Here is a 22,558-nt window from a genome sequence, read left to right as displayed (position 1 = left end):
CTGTGCCTGAATCAGCATTACAGTTTTAGTGTAGATGTGGTACATAGTATGCTTATCAAGACTAGAGTGCTATCTTTAGACATAAGTTACTTCCATAAAGTCATGTCTTGCTAAAAGACTTTTAACATTGGTTTGAAATTTGCCCAGAGGTTTAAATTGTTCAATTCAAGTTATAAACATAGTTCTTATAAAGTTAAACTTATTAAGAAAGATTTAGAGAGCTGTGAAAATTCCAAAATTTGATTGAATATATAAGGATTTGAATTGGTGGTGTGACACCTGCGAATATGACCAAACCGAGGGTCAAACTGACCACAGCTGATAGGCTGCTGTTTAAATTGTGTATATGTGACTAGCTGCCTTTATCCCTTGACCCCTGGGGCACACTATCTGGTTATAAAACAGTACTTAGTTAAAATTAAAGTCCAAATATTTAAATAAGTGCTGTAGTTATCAATAGGAAACTACTGTGAAGTTGATTGCAGGAAAATATTCTACATTTATTGTGAACACAAGTTCAAGTGTCAAGGAAGCTTGGTTTACATCAATTACTAGTTAATAATCTGAGTGACATCTAAATGTAACATTTATTTTTACCTTTTAGTTGTTGTATTAGTTTTAACATTTCTAGACGAGAAATATTAAAAAAGAATATCATTTAATTATTACAATAGTCATAAATTATCTAGACGCAGTAATAAAATTGTATTCTAATTCAGTTTTACATCATTTTGTATTTACAACTATATGCATTTATTATTGTGACATTGTTCGCATTAATAATAAAGGGCTGCGCTTTAGCGCATGATACACCTGTTGCTCTTTTAACTTGTCTTTTATGCTTTAATGAATTTATATGATCAACTAGATATAGTGTGAGCCCTGTCAAATACCCCCTCCCCCAAATAATAAATAAAAATGCACAAAAAAATGAATAAAGCCCCATAAATCCAAAACTTTAAATCTGAAATTTATAAAAATTGAAAGGGAGCTTACATCAATAGATATAAACAATTCACCTTAGTTTCATGGACATTGGTGAAAGCCTTTTGGAGTTATTGTCTGAAGTGTTGAAAATCCCCCCTTTTTTATGAATAAAGCCCCATAAATCCAAAACTTAAAATCTGAAATAAAAACAACCAGATGCTCCGCAGGGCGTAGCTTTATACGACCGCAGAGGTTGAACCCTGAACAGTTGGGGCAAGTATGGACACAATATTCAAGCTGGATTCAGCTCTAAATTTGGATTGTGATTAAATAGTTGACACAGCATAGGTTTCTGACACAGAATGAATGTGTTCTAATGAACTTAAAATTTGTATTTTCTCTTAGAGCAATTCACTATGCTGTTGAATATTAATCCTCTAAAAAAAATGTTTGAAGAAATTTTCATTTTATTTATGAAATTTCATTTCAAATGAGAAAATTGAACCCAATTTTTTTAATCACATCCCCCTTTCCCTTATTCCAAATTAATCTCAATTAAATTTCTAATGGAGTTTGCAACAATAACTACTCATTTAAATACATCATAAAATATTAAGATGTAAAAAAAACTGCTTGTTATCACTGAATGTTAAAGATTATTTTAATTTATCAGTTGGTAGTAAAAAGTGAATATACATTGTATATAACAAAGATTTGATTTGATTCTGGACAAAGAAAGATAACTCCAATTAAAAACAAATATTGCTATTTCACAATATTGTGCAATTAGATATGTCTTGCTTACTATTCTGGACAAAGAAAGATAACTCTAATTAAAAAAAATATTGCTATTTCACAATACTGTGCAATTAGATATTTCTTGCCATTGTGCAATACTGTGCAATTGAAAAGACTTGCTATTGCACAATACTTAATATAATACATTAGATCCTGATTTGGACCAACTTGAAAACTGGGCCCATAATCAAAAATCTAAGTACATGTTTGGATTCAGCATATCAAAGAACCCCAAGATTTCAATTTTTGTTAAAATCAAACTAAGTTTAATTTTGGACCCTTTGGACCTCAATGTAGACCAATTTGAAAACAGGACCAAAAATGAAGAATCTACATACACAATTAGATTTGGCATATCAAAGAACCCCATTTATTCAATTTTTAATGAAATCAAACAAAGTTTAATTTTGGACCCCGATTTGGACCAACTTGAAAACTGGGCCAATAATCAAGAATCTAAACACATTTTTAGATTCAGCATATCAAAGAACCCAACTGATTAATTTTTTGTCAAAATCAAACTAAGTTTAATTTTGGACCCTTTGGACCTTAATGTAGACCAATTTGAAAATGGGACCAAAAATTAAGAATCTACATACACAGTTATATTCCGCATATCAAAGAACCCCAATTATTCAATTCTTGATGAAATCAAACAAAGTTTAATTTTGGACCCTTTGGGCCCCTTTTTCCTAAACTGTTAGGACCAAAACTCCCAAAATCAATACCAACCTTCCTTTTATGGTCATAAAACTTGTGTTTAAATTTCATAGATTTCTATTTACTTATACTAAAGTTATTGTGCGAAAACCAAGAAAAATGCTTATTTGGGTCCGTTTTTGGCCCCTAATTCCTAAACTGTTGGTACCTAAACTCCCAAAATCAATACCAACCTTCCTTTTGTGGTCATAAACATTGTGTTTAAATTTCATTGATTTCTATTAACTTAAACTAAAGTTATTGTGCGAAAACCAAGAATAATGCTTATTTGGGCCCTTTTTTGGCCCCTAATTCCTAAACTGTTGAAACCAAAACTCCCAAAATCAATCCCAACCTTTCTTTTGTGGTCATAAACCTTGTGTCAAAATTTCATAGATTTCTATTAACTTAAACTAAAGTTATAGTGTGAATACCAAGAAAATGCTTATTTGGGCCCTTTTTGGCCCCTACTTCCTAAAATGTTGGGACCAAAACTCCCAAAATCAATACCAACCTTCCTTTTGTGGTCATAAACCTTGTGCTAAAATTTCATAGATTTCTATTCACTTTTACTAAAGTTAGAGTGCGAAAACTAAAAGTATTCGGACGACGACGACGACGACGATGTCGACGCAGCCAACGTGATAGCAATATACGACGAAAAATTTTTCAAAATTTGCGGTTGTATAAAAACAAAAGGGAGCTTACGTCAATAGATATAAACAATTCACTTAAGTTTCATGGAAATTGGTGAAAGTGTTTTTGAGTTATTGTCCGAAGTGTGGACGACGGAGGAACAGACTGACGGACAACGGTATACCATAATATGTCCCGTCTAAAAGACAACGGGCATATAAAAACATTGTAGACAGTCTTTATTCACCCAAATTTGTTTATGCATAATCAAATTATGACAATTGAACAGAGAAGTCCTGACATTTTATATCATACTATTTATTTATAATATTTATATTAGTACGAATTATTTAGACCATACCTGTTACACGTTTACTGTTATCTGTTCCGGTTCTCGGCGTAACAGGTTCTACTTGGATTGAACATCGTTGGTCATCGAGTCGTCTGCTTTGGAATTTTGACAACAAATCAAAGAAACTTTCATCATCAAAAGATACCTGAAGAAAATGAAAACTTATAAAAATAATTGACCACCTCTGATTGTCCTTTTCATTGGCTGTGGTAGTAAGGGATAAAAAGAAAATGAAACTTTATCTAAACAATGATCTCATATCCATTTTTTTTAAAGATTAATGATATGAATTTTGCTTGCTAACTGTCCAGTGGCAAATATTTCATGCATACTCAAACCTTGTAATCATATCCATTTTTTTATAGATCGATTATTTGAATTATGCATGTTTGCTAACTGCCTCGCGGCAAATATTTCATGCATACTCAGCCCTTGTAATCATATCCATTTTATGTTGTAGATTGATTATTTGAATTTGCATGCTAACTGTTAAGAGACAAATATTTCATTCATCCTCAAATCTAGAACATATTTATAATAAAGTCAATAGTTAAGTTCTGCAAGGGTTGTAATTTAGAAATTCAGTTTATACTTGAAAAAGAGGGTACTTTTAGTTAGAGCCTAAATTTTGCCGTACACTGGCAGGCCTCCTAAAGATCCCTCTAATTGTAATAAAAAGAGGGAAACATGTAGAGAAAGTCAAAGTAACTAGACATCAGATTCATCATCATTATTTCCTCTGGCAAGTAATGTGTATCAAAGTTTTCTACAGAAAGCCTATTTTATAACTTGATTTCTAATGAGTGATGCTTTACATTATTTCAGAGTATAAAAGGAACATGATTACATTCAGATTTACTAAAGTCCCATATCCACTTAAGATTTCCTTAATGGTGGATAACAATTTTTTTGTTGTTGTTAATGTTTATTGCTACTTTCAGTGCATGAAGCTATATCTAGGTGATAATTGTTTGTTCGCTGAGAAAGAGTAGCCAGTAAATATCAAACATGGACTATTTTTGACAATAAATATAAGACATGGTCTATTTTTGTCAGTAAATATAAGACATGGTCTATTTTTGTCAGTAAATATAAGACATGGTCTATTTTTGTCAGTAAATATAAGACATGGTCTATTTTTGTCAGTAAATATAAGACATGGACTATTTTTGTCAGATAGTAAATATAAGACATGGTCTATTTTTGTCAGTATGTATAATACATGGTCTATTTTTGTCAGGAAATATAAGACATGGACTATTTTTGTCAGATAGTAAATATGACATGGTCTATTTTTGTCAGTAAATATCAAACATGGGCTTTTTTGGTCAGATAGTAAATATAAGACATGGACTATTTTTGTCAGATAGTAAATGTAAGACATGGACTATTTTTGTCAGTAAATATAAGACATGGACTATTTTTGGTCAGATAGTAAATATCAAACATGGTCTATTTTTGTCAGTAAATATCAAACATGGTCTATTTTTGTCATATAGTAAATATAAGACATGGACTATTTTTGGTCAGATAGTAAATATAAGATATGGACTATTTTTGGTCAGATAGTAAATATAAGACATAAGACTTTTTTTGTCAGATAGTAAATATAAGACATGGACTATTTTTGTCAGTAAATATTAGACATGGGCTATTTTTGTCAGATAGTAAATATAAGACATGGACTATTTTTGTCAGTAAACATAAGACATGGACTATTTTTGTCAGATAGTAAATATAAGACATGGACTATTTTTGTCAGTAAACATAAGACATGGACTATTTTGTCAGTAAATATAAGACATGGACTATTTTTGTCAGTAAATATAAGACATGGGCTATTTTTGTCAGATAGTAAATATAAGACATGGTCTATTTTTGTCAGTTAAATATCAGACATGGGCTATTTTTGTCAGATAGTAAATATAAGACATGGACTATTTTGGTCAGATAGTAAATATAAGACATGGGTTATTTTGGTCAGTAAATATCAGACATGGACTATTTTTGTCAGATAGTAAATATAAAACATGGACTATTTTTGTCAGACAGTAAATATAAAACATGGACTATTTTTGTCAAATAGTAAATATAAGACATGGTCTATTTTTGTCAGTAAATATAAGACATGGTCTATTTTTGACAGTAAATATCAAACTGAAACATGGGCTGTTTTTGTCAGATAACTGTGAAGCCTCACTTGTTGTATTGACTGTAGTTTCTCTTTATTTCTGTTGTTAAGTGACAAATCTGACTCAGTGGCTACACTTGCAGCCTTCTGAAATTTAGGGACTTTTGGTCTTGCTCCACCATTCATTAACTCTGCCTAAAATAAAAAATCATACCGTGAAAACAAGTCGGTACATGTGGTCCATTAAATTAAGTAGGATGAAACTGGTGATAAGGAGTTGGTTATTTTAGCATAAAAAGAAGTTAAGTTTTTCAGGATTTCATAAATCAAAACTGTCATCAAGGGAGACAAGTCTGAAATATTTTTGATTCTGATATGGAAGTTCAATATGTTTTGTACTGTTAGTGTCCTGCAAAACTGCAAAAGCAATTTTTGTTTTGGCCATCAATGTTTTCAGGTCAAAATCTAATCCTGTTTAATATTATACTTGACAATGCAATGTCTTTCAATGCTAATAATGACAGTAAAACATTTGTGTTGAACATAAATATCTATCAAAAGAATAGCTTCAAACGATATTGTTACTTATGAGAAGGTAATAATAATCAGAATCGAAGACCAGAATATATCTAAGCCATATGTAAATCTGCATAAAGCTATTATACTTGACATTTACAAAAGTATAATGGCAAAATACTTACTTTTTTGCTCTGATACAAAATGTCAAAAAAAAAAATAAACCTAAGAATATTCCAATTAATGTTGGCCTAGTTGAAAATCTGGACCAAGATATTTTTTTGATAAATTCAATATATTCTTAATTCTCAATTTACCTGAGGAATCGTCAACAAACATTAACAAACCAGTTCACCCCCTTTTGTCTCATATAAGACAAATATTTCAAAAGATCACAGATCTTGCAGATTTCATATGCTTGGAAGTTTTAATAGGTCAATGATTTCATCATGGACAGTTAGATTAGTTACAGTTATTTTTGAAATAACAAAAAGCCTGTTTAATTTCGCTTCAGTAACAGCATTCTAGGTTCAGCAAAAATTTTGTTAAACATAGTTCCATATATCATTAGTTATGGAATCATTCATAGAAGAGTTCTGAAGAACTGTACGTCTAGAAATATGTAAAATAAAGGAAACATATCTAAATCCCACCTTCTTGTCTGGAGTCAATTTCATCAATTCCATATTTTCCATACTGTGTCGTCTAAATGGCCTTCTTGCTGGAAATAATCGTATAATATTGAAGTTTATCACAATTTAATGTCATGTCATAGTAAGTATTCAGCTTTATGTCTTATGGTATAACTTTTCTTCGTCAATATTTTTCTGCTTTAAAAAGGGCTAAAATGGTCCATAATTCCGTAAAAATTGTCAAATAAAGTTAACCCTATAGTATGGTCAAGAAATGGTGATAATAATCAAATAATTCTACCAAGTTTGTCAAATTTGGGTCAAAAAGTTTAGCACAAAAATACATATTTTGACTTTTTGAGTTCACAAAAGTGGTTTCTACATAGCAAATAAGCATTTTAACTTTAATAGAATGAAATAAAATAAATTTGTTCTTGCCAGAAACAGACCAACTTCCTAGAAGTTTTTGTATAATCTGTATATCTATCCCAAAATCCTAAATAATGGTGATCAATAGATACTCACACAGGGGTAAATCTGTTTCGTCTTTGGTTTGTAGTTTGCTGGAAAAAAAATCATTAGGTTAATTTCTCTCTTCCTCAATCTCCAATATAAGTCATGGCAAATATATCAAGCAGCTTCTTGACAGGCAAGTTATTACTAGTTTACGTTAATTCATTTATTCATAATTACATTAGATGCATATTTCATTATAATACTTTATTCTGATTGGCTAAGAGCAATCTTATGTCATGCTTAAATCAATCTTCATTTTTAAATGAACTGTTACATTCAATCATGATGACACAAGCTTTTACAATAAAGTGCAAAGGTCAATAAAAGTAAAACTTGATAGAAATCTTGTTTTCAAGATCAAATTGAAAAAACAATTAAAAGTCTTGAATGCTTCTTTAAGTAATTTCATAGGGTTGTAAGAAAAATAGATTAAAACTGAATCTTCCCAGTAAAGTTAAAACTGGCATGTAGATTTTGGTGTGTGTATTTTGGTTTTGTATTTGTTCAGTAAAGTAAACACTCACATGTAGATTTTGATTTGTTTATTCTGGTATTTTTTCAGTATAGTAAACACTCACATGTAGATTTTGAATATTTTTTTGTATTTTTTAAGTAAAGTCATCACTCACATGTAGATTTTGGTTCTATGGTCGGGTTGTTGTCTCTTTGACACGTTCCCCATTTCCATTCTCAATTTTATTTACTAACATGTAGATTTTGATTTGTTTATTTATATTTTGTTCAGTAAAGTAAACACTCACATGTAGATTTTGATTTGTTTATTTTTGTTTTTTTGTTCAGTAAAGTCAACACTCACATGTAGATTTTGATTTGTTTATTTGTATTTTGTTCAGTAAAGTAAACACTCACATGTAGATTTTGATTTGTTTATTTGTATTTTGTTCAGTAAAGTAAACACTCCCATGTAGATTTTGATTTGTTTATTCGTATTTCGTTCAGTAAAGTAAACACTCACATGTAGATTTTGATTTGTTTATTTGTATTTTGTTCATTAAAGTAAACACTCACATGTAGATTTTGATTTGTTTATTCGTATTTCGTTCAGTAAAGTAAACACTCACATGTAGATTTTGATTTGTTTATTTTGGTATTTTTTCAGTAAAGTAAACACTCACATGTAGATTTTGATTTGTTTATTCGTATTTCGTTCAGTAAAGTAAACACTCACATGTAGATTTTGATTTGTTTATTGGTATTTCGTTCAGTAAAGTAAACACTCACATGTAGATTTTGATTTGTTTATTTTGGTATTTTTTCAGTAAAGTAAACACTCACATGTAGATTTTGATTTGTTTATTCGTATTTCGTTCAGTAAAGTAAACACTCACATGTAGATTTTGATTTGTTTATTCGTATTTCGTTCAGTAAAGTAAACACTCACATGTAGATTTTGATTTGTTTATTCGTATTTCGTTCAGTAAAGTAAACACTCACATGTAGATTTTGATTTGTTTATTTTGGTATTTTTTCAGTTAAGTAAACACTCACATGTAGATTTTGGTGTGTCTATTTGTATTTTGTTCAGTAAAGTAAACACTCACACGTCAATTTTGATTTGTTTATTTTTGTTTTTTGTTCAGTAAAGTAAACACTCACATGTAGATTTTGGTGTGTCTATTTGTATTTTGTTCAGTAAAGTAAACACTCACACGTCGATTTTGATTTGTTTATTTTTGTTTTTTGTTCAGTAAAGCAGTTTTCGTGCTGAGTGGCATCCCAGCAGCCCCAGGCTTGTAAAATTGCTCTCGGACCTGTAAAAATCCTATCTTCAGGCCAACAGAATCTAACTAAAATAAAATTAAAATTGAGCTCCGGGCCTGTAGATTTAACAGTTCGTCGTGAAGACTGGTAAAGTAAACACTCACATGTAGATTTTGTTTTGTTTATTTATATTTTGTTCAGGTAAAGTAAACACTCACATGTAGATTTTGATTTGTTTATTTTGGTATTTTGTTCCATTAAGTAAACACTCACATATCATGTAAATCTGTGATACCTAAAGCTGTTTGTAAATCAACTAAATTCATCTCTGCTGTTAACTGTCCAGTTTCATCTCCTATCTACAATCATAACATTGTACATTACCTTTTAATTAACAAATGTGTTGTCATTATCTTTTTGTTGCACTATTCAAAATGACATTAATTGTATAAAAACTCTTACTTTCAATTAAACATCAAAATTAATATGAACATAACCAGAAAAAATATTAATTTTGTATCTTATTACCATTCATCAATAATCTAACAAATGATAAAAATAATATGTGTATATGTAGTGTTTAAAAATGAATAAAACCAAAATCATTCATTTGCATATTTTATGGATTGAAACAATTCAATTATATTTTGTACATTTGATTTTGAGGTTTATATTTGAATTGAAACGAAACTGTTTTTCCTGGTCTATGATTATATGTTAACTGTTTATGATCCCAGTTTAAATTTAAATGTTTTTTGTAGCTTTATATTTATCTGTAAGTTATGACAAGAATCATACCTCCTATTTATCTATGAGTCTATTTCTGACAGGTTTTTTCTCACCTTAATAGACAATTAAATAAATTTCTACTTCAGTGTAACTCTCTTGATATTTGTTAGTGTTTATTTCAATATATGGAAATGCCTATCGATTAAAGGTCTAAGTACGTTCTTCAACACAAAGCCTTGGCTCATACAGAACAACAAACTATTAAGGCCCCCAACATTACTAATGTAGAACCATTCAAACAGGAAAACCAACAGTCTAATCAATATAAATAATGAGCATGAGAAACACTTATGAACCACATCAACAAACAACAACCACTGAACATCAGACTCCTGACTTACAACAGGTGCATAAAACTGCAGCTGGTTTAAACTTTTAAAAGAATTACCTCTCTTGATATCTGTAAGTGTTTATTTGCATATGGTAATGCCTCTTCATGGTGCCCCAATGCCTTGTGTGCATTTCCTAGACTCCAGCATGCACGACCTTCTCCTACTCTATCCTCTAACTCGCGTGCTATTTCTAAATGTCTTAAATGATATTCAATAGCTTTTTCATAGTCTCTTAGTAATGTATAAGTATTGCCTAAACTGTAACAAGCTTGGGCTTCTAAAGCTTTGTCTCCTAATTGTTTGGCTATCTGTAAGGATTTCCTGAAACATATTCAAATATATTAGTTTAAAAGTCCAAAAGTTTCTTTGAGGTAAAGGTTCAAAACTAATGATTTGTGCTTCTTGTTGTAGAAACAAATTTAGGATAGATGTTAGCCTTAAAAGTTGCAAAATTGTCCAACAGATCAGTCAAAATATTTAGAAAGCGTTGCACTAGTTAACACATCTTTATCCATTTTTTTTACTTATGAAAAGTTGTTTAAAGGGATCTCTTTTAACTAACTCTGACAACTGCTACCATTTTTAAGCTCCCCAAACTAAAAGTTAGGTGGCATATTGTTTTACCCCTGTCCATCCAATTATGGATTCATAATTATTCTACATAATTCCTCCTGTAGTCTAAATGCTAGAGAATTTTCACTCTAATGGCTGTATTTATTGGAAAAATTCCTGAATATAGTGATGATTGGGCACAACTTTTTGCAATTTTGGGTCCTCAATCCTCTTCAACTTTGTATTTCTAATTTTTTTTTATCTGAGAGGCACTGATGAGTCTATTGTCTGGGGTATCAAATTATTTGCCCGATACCTTGATACAGATGCTATTCTATCCAAGAAAATGAGTACCCATGAAAATAAATGACTTATACCTATAATCATCGCAGGCAGTCTCAAATTCATTGAGAAATATGTGAGCATTTCCTAAATTACTGTAAGCCCTTCTCTCTGCAGACTTGTCTCCAAACTCTTTAGCAATGGACAATCTCTAAAATATTAAGTTTGTTAAATAATGAATATAACTAGGTAACTGACTCAATTTCTTACATTTTTGTTTATTTGTTGTTGGGTTTCAGTTTCATTGATGTAAACACCACGTCACTTTTTATATTCCCAATTTATCAATACGTTGTATAGAAGTATTTTTGGGGAGGGAGTTACATAATTTTATTTTGGCGAAATTCTTCATTCAAAATTAAATAGCTGAACTTGTTCAATTGGTTGCTTTTTAAAAGTTGAAAAATTGAAAGGAAGAAAATAGTGAAACATATCATTGCTGAAGTAACAATTAATATAAGGAATTTAAAATCTGTTCAATCATTTCTTATTTTCTAAATCGATTTAGAAATGATACAGTAATTGATGTTTAATTAGTGTTTAGAACCTTATATTCAAACTTGCACACAAAGCCATTATTATGTGTCCATAGCACATGGATGCCCCACTCTTACTATTATTTTTATGTTCATTGGACAGTTGAATTGAAGTCATAACTCTTATTTGGCATTAAAATTAGAAAGTTCATATCATACTAGGAAACATGTGTACTAAGTTTAAAGTTGATTGGACTTGAACTTCATCAAAAACTACCTTGACCAAAAACTTAAACCTGAAGCATGACAGGCAGACGGACAAATGAACAAAGAGACACCCAGAATGAAAAAAAATATAAATCAAAACATACTTACTTCTTCATGGTAACGGATTGCTAATTTAAAGTTTCCCAGCAGGTAATGTGTGTTACCAAGGTTACCACACGCTCGACCTTGAGCAGCTTTATCACTAAGTTCTTTAACTAATCGCAGGTTTTCTCTGAAATAGATAAACATAAACTGAAATGTTTACCTTGAAAACACCATTTTACACACAACTTTTCATGCATAGAAAGAGGCATTACTGCAGAACAGTTTAATTGACACCACAAAATTGATCTCTGTTTTGTTTTTATAAGCATCATGCATAAAATTTGGTTGATGCATGAAATATAAGTTAGAGAATGGAAACGAAAAATTCAGCAATTCTTCCCATTTATTGATTTATGAGATTTGAACATGTGTTAACTACTGTAGACTTAATATAAGTTATATGGTTTGCTACTTACCCCATACGGATCCATAGAGGGTTATTAAAATCCATAGGGGGTGAGGCAGAAGGCCAAGTCCCCTATGAATTTTATTCACCCTCTATGGATCCGTAGGGGGTCAGTAGTTAACCGTACAACTAATTTATCGGACGCTAGACTTTTTCTGCGGCGTTTTGTTGAAAAATAAATAATGAAACACAACAACATTAATAGATAACCTCGCCATTAACGCTTCATGAACCCCATATGAAACTTACTAACCCTATATGGTCTCATAGGGGGTCACCACGAGACGTCGTTTAACCAATCACAATGTGATAATTCATCTGTGGTCCGATAATGTACTATATTTGTATTCTGAAGGGTCAAAGCTTTTTGTATAAGCACAGTAAATGACAAATTGATATGTATAATAGAATTTGTTTACTGGGTCACATTATAGGTTAGAATCCTACACATGTCTATACTCACAAAGGAGGATAAAATTGGTAAAAATTAACATACTCATAGTATTCAGCAGCTTTTTGTAAGGCTTCCTTGACCTCTAGAGGAAATTCCCCTGGATCCTGGTCTCCACACTTCCCCATATGTTTGCCTTTTGCATGATAAACATTACCAAGGTTGTACAAAGCCCTTGCTTCTCCTACCTGTAATAAGATAAACATTACCAAGGTTATACCAAGCCCTTACTTCTTCTACCTGTAATTAGATAAACATTACAAAGGTTATACAAAGCCCTTGCTTCTCCTACCTGTAATTAGATAAACATTACCAAGGTTATACAAATCCCTTGCTTTTCCTTCCTGTAATTAGATAAACATTACCAAGGTTGTGCAAAGCCCTTGCTTCTCCTACCTGTAAAGAAATTAACATTCCCTTGATTATACAAATCCATTATTTCTCCTTATTATAGATAAAATAAAGATTTCTACCATTCCTGCTGCTAGTTTACTGTTATTCCATGACTGTTTGACCAGCCCAGTTGCTTCCTGTCTTTTGGTCATATAAAAGCTTCTGTCCAAATTTCATAAAATCCCCTAATGTTGGACAAAGTTATTGATGACGAAAAAACTTAAACCACAAACTGAATCTGAATGTTAAAAACTTTAAATTTAATAAAAAAACCAAGAGAATGTTCAAAGTACATGGATGCCCCACTCGCACTATAATTTTCCATGTTCAATGGACCATGAAATTGGGTTTCAAGTTGATTGGACTTTAACTTCATCAATAACTACCTTGACCAAAAACTTTAACCTGAAACTCACACTTTTAATTTCTATGTTCTAATTTTGTTTTAAAATAAGAGAGATCATATCATAAGGAACATGTGTACTAAGTTTCAAGTTGATTGGACTTCAGCTTCATCAAAAACTACCTTGACCAAAAACTTTAACCTGAAGTGGGACGAACAGACCAGAAAAGATAATGCCCCTCTACTATCGTAGGTGGGGCATGAAAAGTCCATTTATCAGTAAATTACAAAAAAAAAACTGATTTTTTTACAGTTCAGTATTTTGGTTATAAACAAGCTTTCTTCCAAATCTTATGAAATTCCATGAAGGTTAGACAAAGTTATTGATGTGTAATTAAACTTTAATGTGAAGCCGATGAGTGACTCACCGTCACAGAATCTAGGCTATGTCTTGCTTTCCCAACATAAATGTCGCAGCCTGACAAAAATTGCATATCAAGAAATTTTGCCTCCTTAAATCTAAACGAAAATTGATCAATGATTGTCATCCAATCAGATCTATTGATACATAAACATTGCAATATAATTATCATTGTTAAGTTATTTCATGTCTGTTAAAGCAAGTGATGTCATCCTAAGACTTACCTTATCTGAAAGCTGTCTGGATATTTCTAAGTGCCTGTTGCAGCAGGCAATAGCTTCATCAAACTTTTGTAGAACTTTGAGCGTGTTGCCTAAATTGCCACTGGCTTTGGCTTCACCAATCATATCTCCTAAGGTTCTAAAAATAACAAATAGCCTTTCTGTCAGTTGATTCAAAATACACAAATGTGTTCATTTATGATACCTAGCTTGCATAAAACATTATAAAGGGGCATCACTTTAGAATGTTTAAGTGACACCACCTAAAATCGAACTTGATCTGTGTGATTTGTGGTGATAAGCTTATAAGTTTCATAACATATGGATGAGGCAAATCATTTATTAAAGTTAAAAGAATTGAAATGAATTTTGAGATGTCCTTATAGACAGACAATAGTTAACCTTAATGACCTGCGTGGGTCACGTCAGGGGTAAAAAAAAATGGGTCTTTTTTTTGCATATAATTTCATATAGTTATTTATTTTTTTCCATTAGTCAACTACGTACAAGTATCTGATATAATATGCAGAACATCAGTAATCACGACAGAATTAAACCTAAAGATGAAAAATTAATCTCTTTTTTTATAGCTACCTTCTTTTCATTCTGCTTGCTTTACTCTTTTTATTGTTTGTTACATACTTCTAACATGCATCACTTCAGAATGGATATTTAAAATGACATACTTTTCATGGAAAACTGAGTATATTTTTGCTAATTAATTCTGTTGGTGATTTTCTTAATAATGTTTGTGTATAGGCCATCCATTTTTAACAATATGTACACTTTCAAGGGCTTATTCTCAGAAAACTCTTTTTACACATCACAGATTACTAAAAAGAGTTAAATCTGCTTACTTGACAGATTCAATGTGATTAACCTTTTCAATTAAAACAAATATGATCACAGAAATTGGACAAGGATATGTGTCGTTCAATCATATAAATATGCCTTCATTGTAACATGTATCTACCAAATTATACACTTATCATTGCTTTTGTATGCACATTTCTTGACATGTTTTCATTTATTGATTGATTGATTGTTGCATGTTTAATGCCAAGTTTTGAATTATGCTTTGGTAAATAAATGACATTTTGGCATGACTTTAAGTTTCCCTGCGTTCCCTAAAATTAGTATGTGCAATATTACTATTTTTAGCTATAGGTACCTGCATTTTCTACAGGGTTAGTGTGAGCTATTAACAACGGTTGCTCATTTGTCTGAAACTCTTCTCAAATTCATCCTCTCCATAAAATACAACTTGACACCTTCCCTTATCTGGCCAAAAGAGATCTCATTTGTGATAATCCAGTGCCTTGCGGCATGATGGCATACTCTTGGCTTACCTGGCCAAAGTGAGATCTAATTTGTGGTAATGTAGTGCCTTGCCATACTCCTGAGTTACCTGGCCAAAGTGAGATCTAATTTGTGGTAATGCAGTGCCTTGCCATACTTCTGACTTACCTGGCCAAAGTGAGATCTAATTTGTGGTAATCCAGTGCCTTGCCATACTCCTGACTTACCTGGCCAAAGTGAGATCTAATTTGTGGTAATCCAGTGTCTTTCCATACTCCTGACTTACCTGGCCAAAGTGAGATCTAATTTGTGGTAATCCAGTGCCTTGCCATACTCCTGACTTACCTGGCCAAAGTGAGATCTAATTTGTGGAAATCCAATTCCTTTCCATACTCCTGAGTTACCTGGCCAAAGTGAGATCTTATTTGTGGTAATCAAGTGTCTTTCCATACTTCTGACTTACCTGGCCAAAGTGAGATCTAATTTGTGGTAATCCAGTGTCTTTCCATACTCCTGACTTACCTGGCCAAAGTGAGATCTTATTAGTGGTAATGCAGTGCCTTGCCATACTCCTGACTTACCTGGCCAAAGTGAGATCTAATTTGTGGCAATGCAGTGTCTTTCCATACTCCTGACTTACCTGGCCAAAGTGAGATCTAATTTGTGGTAATGCAGTGTCTTTCCATACTCCTGACTTACCTGGCCAAAGTGAGATCTAATTTGTGGTAATGCAGTGCCTTGTCATACTCCTGACTTACCTGGCCAAAGTGAGATATAATTTGTGGTAATCCAGTGTCTTTCCATACTCCTGACTTACCTGGCCAAAGTGAGATCTAATTTGTGGTAATGCAGTGCCTTGCCATACTTCTGACTTACCAGGCCAAAGTGAGATCTAATTTGTGGTAATGCAGTGCCTTGCCATACTTCTGACTTACCTGGCCAAAGTGAGATCTAATTTGTGGTAATGTAGTGCCTTGCCATACTCCTGACTTACCTGGCCAAAGTGAGATATAATTTGTGGTAATCAAGTGTCTTTCCATACTCCTGACTTACCTGGCCAAAGTGAGATATAATTTGTGGTAATGTAGTGCCTTGCCATACTCCTGACTTACCTGGCCAAAGTGAGATCTAATTTGTGGTAATGTAGTGCCTTGCCATACTCCTGAGTTACCTGGCCAAAGTGAGATCTAATTTGTGGTAATCCAGTGTCTTTCCATACTTCTGACTTACCTGGCCAAAGTGAGATCTAATTTGTAGTAATCCAGTGCCTTGCCATACTCCTGACTTACCTGGCCAAAGTGAGATCTAATTTGTGGTAATCCAGTGTCTTTCCATACTTCTGACTTACCTGGCCAAAGTGAGATCTAATTTGTGGTAATCCAGTGCCTTGCCATACTCCTGGAGGTAGAAATAAGCATTGCCAAGCTGACTGTATATGGCACTGAGAGTTTTCAGATCATCTGTTCCTGCCTGGACGGCTGCTTCGAAAAACTGGACACCTGTTTGACAGTCTCCAGCCTTACATAGCCGCTCTCCCTCCAGGGCTAGTTCCATACAGGAACAGTCCATCTATAAAAGAGGAATTTGTGAAGATAAACATTTATAACTGAATCCTTTTACATTATTCACATTCTTGCACTTCTTGACAACACAATGATCATGTATAATTACTTACATTCACTTCATGTGGTGTCTGGTGGATAGTTGTCTCATTGGCAACCATACCACATCTCCTTATTTCTATATCATGTATATATAACAAACTTTAGAGAAATATGTATAACTTTGTTGTCTAAATGAAAAGGATGATTTTTTCAGGGCTAATTTCTCAGCTATACAGAACTTGGAACAATGAACAAATGAAAGGGTTGCAAAAAATATTTCTATATAAATAGTGAATTGTACATATTAATGAAAATTAAAAAAATAAATACTGTAAGTTCTGAAATTATTGCGAGGTTTTTTATAATGCGAATAATGCAACTAGGCGAGAACTCACATTCTCACATTTGTTGCATATATCTGTCCGACACTTTTTCTGAAGTCGCAAAAATTAATCTTGCATTGTATGTGACCATTCTTAAAATATCGCAATAGTTAGTGCACACAATGATATCTGTATATGGAAATATAAAATGGGAAAATGGGGAAAAAATATTTCAACACTCAGTACAGAAAAGTTGAGAAAAATTTGTATGGGAACAAAAGGAGACTTGTGTTTCTCCAATTTTTTTGTCCTTCATTAAATTTTGTGTGTATAAACTGATAAAGGCCACATGAAGCCTGAATTGATAATCTGGTAAACATAAGTACCCGTATTGATAATCATGTTTACCGGTAATTCAAGGGGTAAATGATAAACAAAATCTTCAAAGCCTCCACCCCATCCCTTTGGATCACAGATATTGTCGGTTTATGTTATCCAACATCAAGAGAGGTATTAATTAAGCTTGTTTTGGTTTGGTAATATATATAAGAAAATGTCTGTACAAAGTCTGGAATATGACAGTTGTTGATTCTATTCTTTTGATGTGTTTGAACTTTTGATTATGCCATTTGCTTGGGAACTTTCAGTTTAAAATTTTCTAATACTGTGGATTCATTAATATTCTTTGGATACCAATTTTTGTAGATTTAGTGGGATGTTTAACCAAATACAAATTTTCCAAAGGAATACATGCAAACTTTTCTAAAACAACAAATTTAAATATCCCTGAATATGTGAGTTTTTCGCAATCCATGAAAGTTGGTACCCACGAAAATAAATGAATCCACAGTAGTTCCGTATTTTTGTTATTTTATTTTTCATCACATAAGGGACTTAAGCTACACACTGGCAAAATGCCACACATGTGAACATGCCTGACATTTTTGCCCTAGTAAGGGGTAAATATTTGGTTTCATATATATTGGCATTTTTGTAGATTGAAAAGATTACATTTGAAAGTTCATCTTATCTTTAACTGGACGTTGTATTTAAGGAACCAACTCAGAGAACTAACAATAAAAGACCTCTTGTATGTCTTGGTTTTTGGTGTATTGTTAGGTTGGTGTCTATTATGGAAGAATGCTCTTCATCTCATTTTGTTTTTAAACAAGAGGCTGTCAGAGCGACAGCAAACCGGATTTATTAATATTTATCCGTGTCCTGGCATTTTTCAATATAACAAGAACCATAAATGATGCACGGTTAAAGTGAAAATCATCAATATCAAACTTGACCTCCATTTTGTCATCAGTAACAACATATTAAAATTTGAAAAGCTTTGGTTGAACGGTTCATGAGTTAATGCATGGACAGGACTGGAAACACAATTTTTCAATCATTCAAGAACCATAACTCCAGAACCGTAAAAGTCAAAATGGTCATTATTGAACTTGACCTCCATTTCGTTGTCAGTAACAACATATTAAAATTTTAAAAGCTTTGGTTGAATGGTTCATGAGTTAATGCACAGACAACATTTGGTTGCTGCCTGCCCCCCCCCCCCCCCCCCCCCCAACCCCCATCCCCAATCAATAACTGACATTTTTGTCACAAAAATCCGGTTAAAAATCAAATGTCAGTAAACTTTTCCATTTCAGAATAAAAATGTCCACAGATAAAAAGCAATCAATTGATTACTACAAGTACCTTTGTAAAAAGATTGGATCTGAGGAGGAAGTAAAAGTCAGGAGATTGGTTTACATAATACAAGACATTGGAACAGAGAACGGTATTACTAGTGGTAGTAAAGGTGAAGGTCTTAATCTTAATGGCAGTGATTTAGATTTAATGTTTGTAGATTCCAAATATAATGTTTATGAGTCTGATAGACATTATAGAGAGGTTAGTTCCAATCATGATAACATTCCTCTGATTATGGATACAGATGACACTACACCCTGTTTCACATTACTACGTCTTTTCAGCAACATTTATATGCAGGATACTGAACTCAAACAAATCGTAGAAGATAACTCTCAGGAATGTCTACTTTCAAATGAACTTTACAAAATGTCCCTTCTGAATATACATTTAACTCATAACTCATTTGGACTCCTTCAAAAAACTCATGGGCCTTGTTTATCAGACAAAATGGGTGTGTATGATTTTGCACACTGCTTAAAATGTGACCAATGGATATCCCAAGCCAAACCATGGATATACAGACCACGTACAACATGGCCACCAGCAGACATCATTTCAAAAATAACCTCATGTGGTGTATTATTTGTTCCAATTGGCTTGAAAGGATCCTGCAATGAAAATCTCCAGTGGAGAATTTCGTTTTCTGTAGCTGAAAAATTTCTCATATTTTCATTCAGACATACACAGTTTTTATGCTATGCTTTATTGAAAATCTTGCTAAAAGAAATTGTGGATATATGTGAGGATTTGAAAGGTTTACTGTGTTCCTACTTTCTAAAGACTTTAATGTTTTGGATCTCTGAAGAATCAGACCCATCAATATGGAGACCAGATAATATCATCCCATGCTTCATGGCTTGTTTTAAGAGACTATTATACTGTATAGAATATGAGACACTGTTACATTATTTCATTTCTGAAAATAATTTATTTTATTTAAGATTCCATACTACAAACAAAGACAAATTAATTGGAATCCTGAGAAATCTATATAAACAAGGAATTCAGTGTTTTAAATATTCACAGACTCTGAACGATTTCAAAGGACTAACTTGTGAAGTCGATTCAGTAAACGGAATTTTTAGAACAAAATTACATACATTTCGTTATCCTGACCTTAAGTATCATAGCCTACTATATAACTTGCTACATCATTCTAAAACTGTTCTTTCCCGAGATATATTTACAATAAAACTGGCTAGGACACAGCACATTGTTGCACAAAAGTCACTAAACCAACGTGTATCAAACAACAAAGAGAAGTACTACAAGTACAGACGTGACCTGAGTCATCTGGTGATAGGAACACAATCGGATGCATTATCAGGATGGCTGATGCTAGCTTCCTTCTTCTATGTTCATAAACATTACTTGATATCATTAGATATTATACATTATGCTTTAAGCAAATGCATTGATGATAAAGAACTTTTTCCTGTCAAAGACATCCAGTTAAATCAAAACCAGAAATCAGTGTTAAATTTCATGAATCAAGGCAACTGTTTCACAGCAATGAAAATAATTACAGTCAGATCGGTTATATTTATTTCAAATTCATCATTTTTTCCACAAGAACTAAATTTAAAACAACAACTATATATATTGTTTAAGAAGAACTTAAATATACCTCCTGTTTCTCCTCCTGTATTTTTTGCACATCTCCTAAAAGGACTTTGTTATTTCCATCTACATGACTTTACATCATATGAACAAACTTTCCAGCAGTTATCAAGGCTTTTACAAAATTATTTAAATAGGAAAGTCTCATCTGTCACCTCCTCCCATGAACCAGTATGTAGTAACTCTCTATTTTTTCCCAGACAACTGATATAGCTTTTCAGATGATTGATTATACAAGTAAAGCAACAAGACTGTGCCAGTGTCTAGTTGCGTATGAATGATAACAAGAGGCTGTCAGAGACAGAAAACCAGAATTTCCTGCAGAGGTCGAACACTGAACAGTTGAGCAAGTATGGACACAGCATCTAAGCTTAAAACAGCTCTGGATTGTGATTGAAAATTTGATAAGCATAGGTTCATGACACAAAATAAAATGGTCAAAGAACTGAAATGTAATGAAATATATCCTTTAATAAAAATGGATTATTATATATCTTATCAATTTGCAAATTTGAACCTCAAACAGAAGCAGGTAAAAATTCAAGTTACTACACAACAAATATAGCATTCAGAAAATTAGTTTATATAGAATAACAAACACACCTACCACAAAATGACCTTCAATTTAACCCATTAGCTAGGGGTTGGTTATGCATGTTTTTGTCATGTTCCTTGTTCGACCTTTAATAAGCGTTAGCCATGGCGGCCATGTTTGTACACAGATCAAAACTTCCGATACAATTTATAAACAAGATACCATAAGGAAAATTCAGTTAAAGTTTGAAGGTATTTGGCCCAGTAGATTCAAAGGAGAAGATTTTTTAAATAGTTTACAACGACGACAGAAGACAGACGCCAAGTGATGGCATAAGCACACATGGGGCCCCAAACCCCGGTGCAAAGAGCCCCGTTGAGCTAAAAACTTGATGTGTAGCTTGGGAAAGCACCTCCTACTGTACACAGTAGTACCCTGGTGCTATATTCTCTAAAATGGTTCTATATTGGAAGATAGTATAATAGAATGTAAAGGGCCACAGTGCATTATTTTTTGAAAAAACAGTGCTATGTTAATATCCAGGTTACTATTGGAAATTTCAGGGGAGAACACTGTAGTGTAGGTAAAAAGTAAAATCACAAAAATACTGAACTCAGAGGAGAATCCAATCAGAAATAGTCTGAATTAGCCTTATTCAGTCATTATATAAAAATCAAATAGCTCCATAACCAAGTTCAAGTTTATTCTAGTCTTATCTACCACTATAAGTAACATACAAAAATAATGCAAATAATACACAATATTAAATTTCGAATGCATTTGGATGCTTAAACAACTATAAGAGACTTTTATGTTTTGATATTTACACAAAACACAAAAGTGCAATATCACAAAATGGTCGTTTAACAATGTTCAAGGATAAAAATCATACATCTACTTAAAGATATCATCTTCAAATTTTAATAATAGAAGATACTATTTTGTTGCAATAAAACATGATGGCAGGTTTTGGCAACAGAACTACAAACATTTCCTATTATAAATCAAACAATAATATTTTATTATTAGCTTATTTATTTCCTTAAAAGGGGCACTAGCTACGAGATGTATAAATAATTAGGTCTTTCCACCTTTCCGTGGAAAGACCTATTGAATTTGTTCTGATTATTAGGTCTTTCCACCGTTCCGTGGAAAGACCTATTGAATTTGTTCTGATTATTATTTTTTTTTTTTCTTCCGCCTAAATTTTTTTCTTGCATAGTATTGATGTTTCAAAAGATGTCGCTTAGGCCACACCAATTTAATTTCTTGTTCTACGGATTTTTGGACTCCAAAAATTGGGGCGAGCGAGCGATTTGAAAATTTTAATAAAAAAATATTTAATTTGCAAATTTTAGAGGCGAAGCTTAAAAAGTAAAGGCGAGCGATTATAATTTTTTTTTGTAAACATAAAATATTAGGTTTTGACTATATTAAAACTTGATT

At 32.3% G+C, this 22,558-nt stretch overlaps 1 protein-coding gene across 1 annotated transcript in view; it reads right to left on the bottom strand.

The window, feature by feature from the left end:
- LOC134708327 (G-protein-signaling modulator 2-like) overlaps positions 1-22,558 on the bottom strand; it is a 58,719-nt gene that overhangs the window by 4,750 nt on the left and 31,411 nt on the right. Inside the window, exons 3-13 of the mRNA XM_063568775.1 lie at positions 16,675-16,895; positions 14,031-14,166; positions 12,695-12,837; positions 11,796-11,919; positions 10,980-11,095; positions 10,107-10,371; positions 9,203-9,288; positions 7,217-7,254; positions 6,713-6,780; positions 5,613-5,738; positions 3,422-3,557 (exon numbers count right to left, since the gene is read on the bottom strand). Of these exons, the coding sequence (XP_063424845.1) occupies positions 3,422-3,557; positions 5,613-5,738; positions 6,713-6,780; positions 7,217-7,254; positions 9,203-9,288; positions 10,107-10,371; positions 10,980-11,095; positions 11,796-11,919; positions 12,695-12,837; positions 14,031-14,166; positions 16,675-16,895 (1,459 nt within the window). The remainder of the gene's footprint in view (positions 1-3,421; positions 3,558-5,612; positions 5,739-6,712; positions 6,781-7,216; positions 7,255-9,202; positions 9,289-10,106; positions 10,372-10,979; positions 11,096-11,795; positions 11,920-12,694; positions 12,838-14,030; positions 14,167-16,674; positions 16,896-22,558) is intronic.

Source organism: Mytilus trossulus, chromosome 2, assembly GCF_036588685.1.
Source record: "Mytilus trossulus isolate FHL-02 chromosome 2, PNRI_Mtr1.1.1.hap1, whole genome shotgun sequence".
NCBI classification, from domain to species: Eukaryota; Metazoa; Mollusca; class Bivalvia; order Mytilida; family Mytilidae; genus Mytilus; species Mytilus trossulus.
This window is presented reverse-complemented; position numbering and strand designations above follow the sequence as displayed.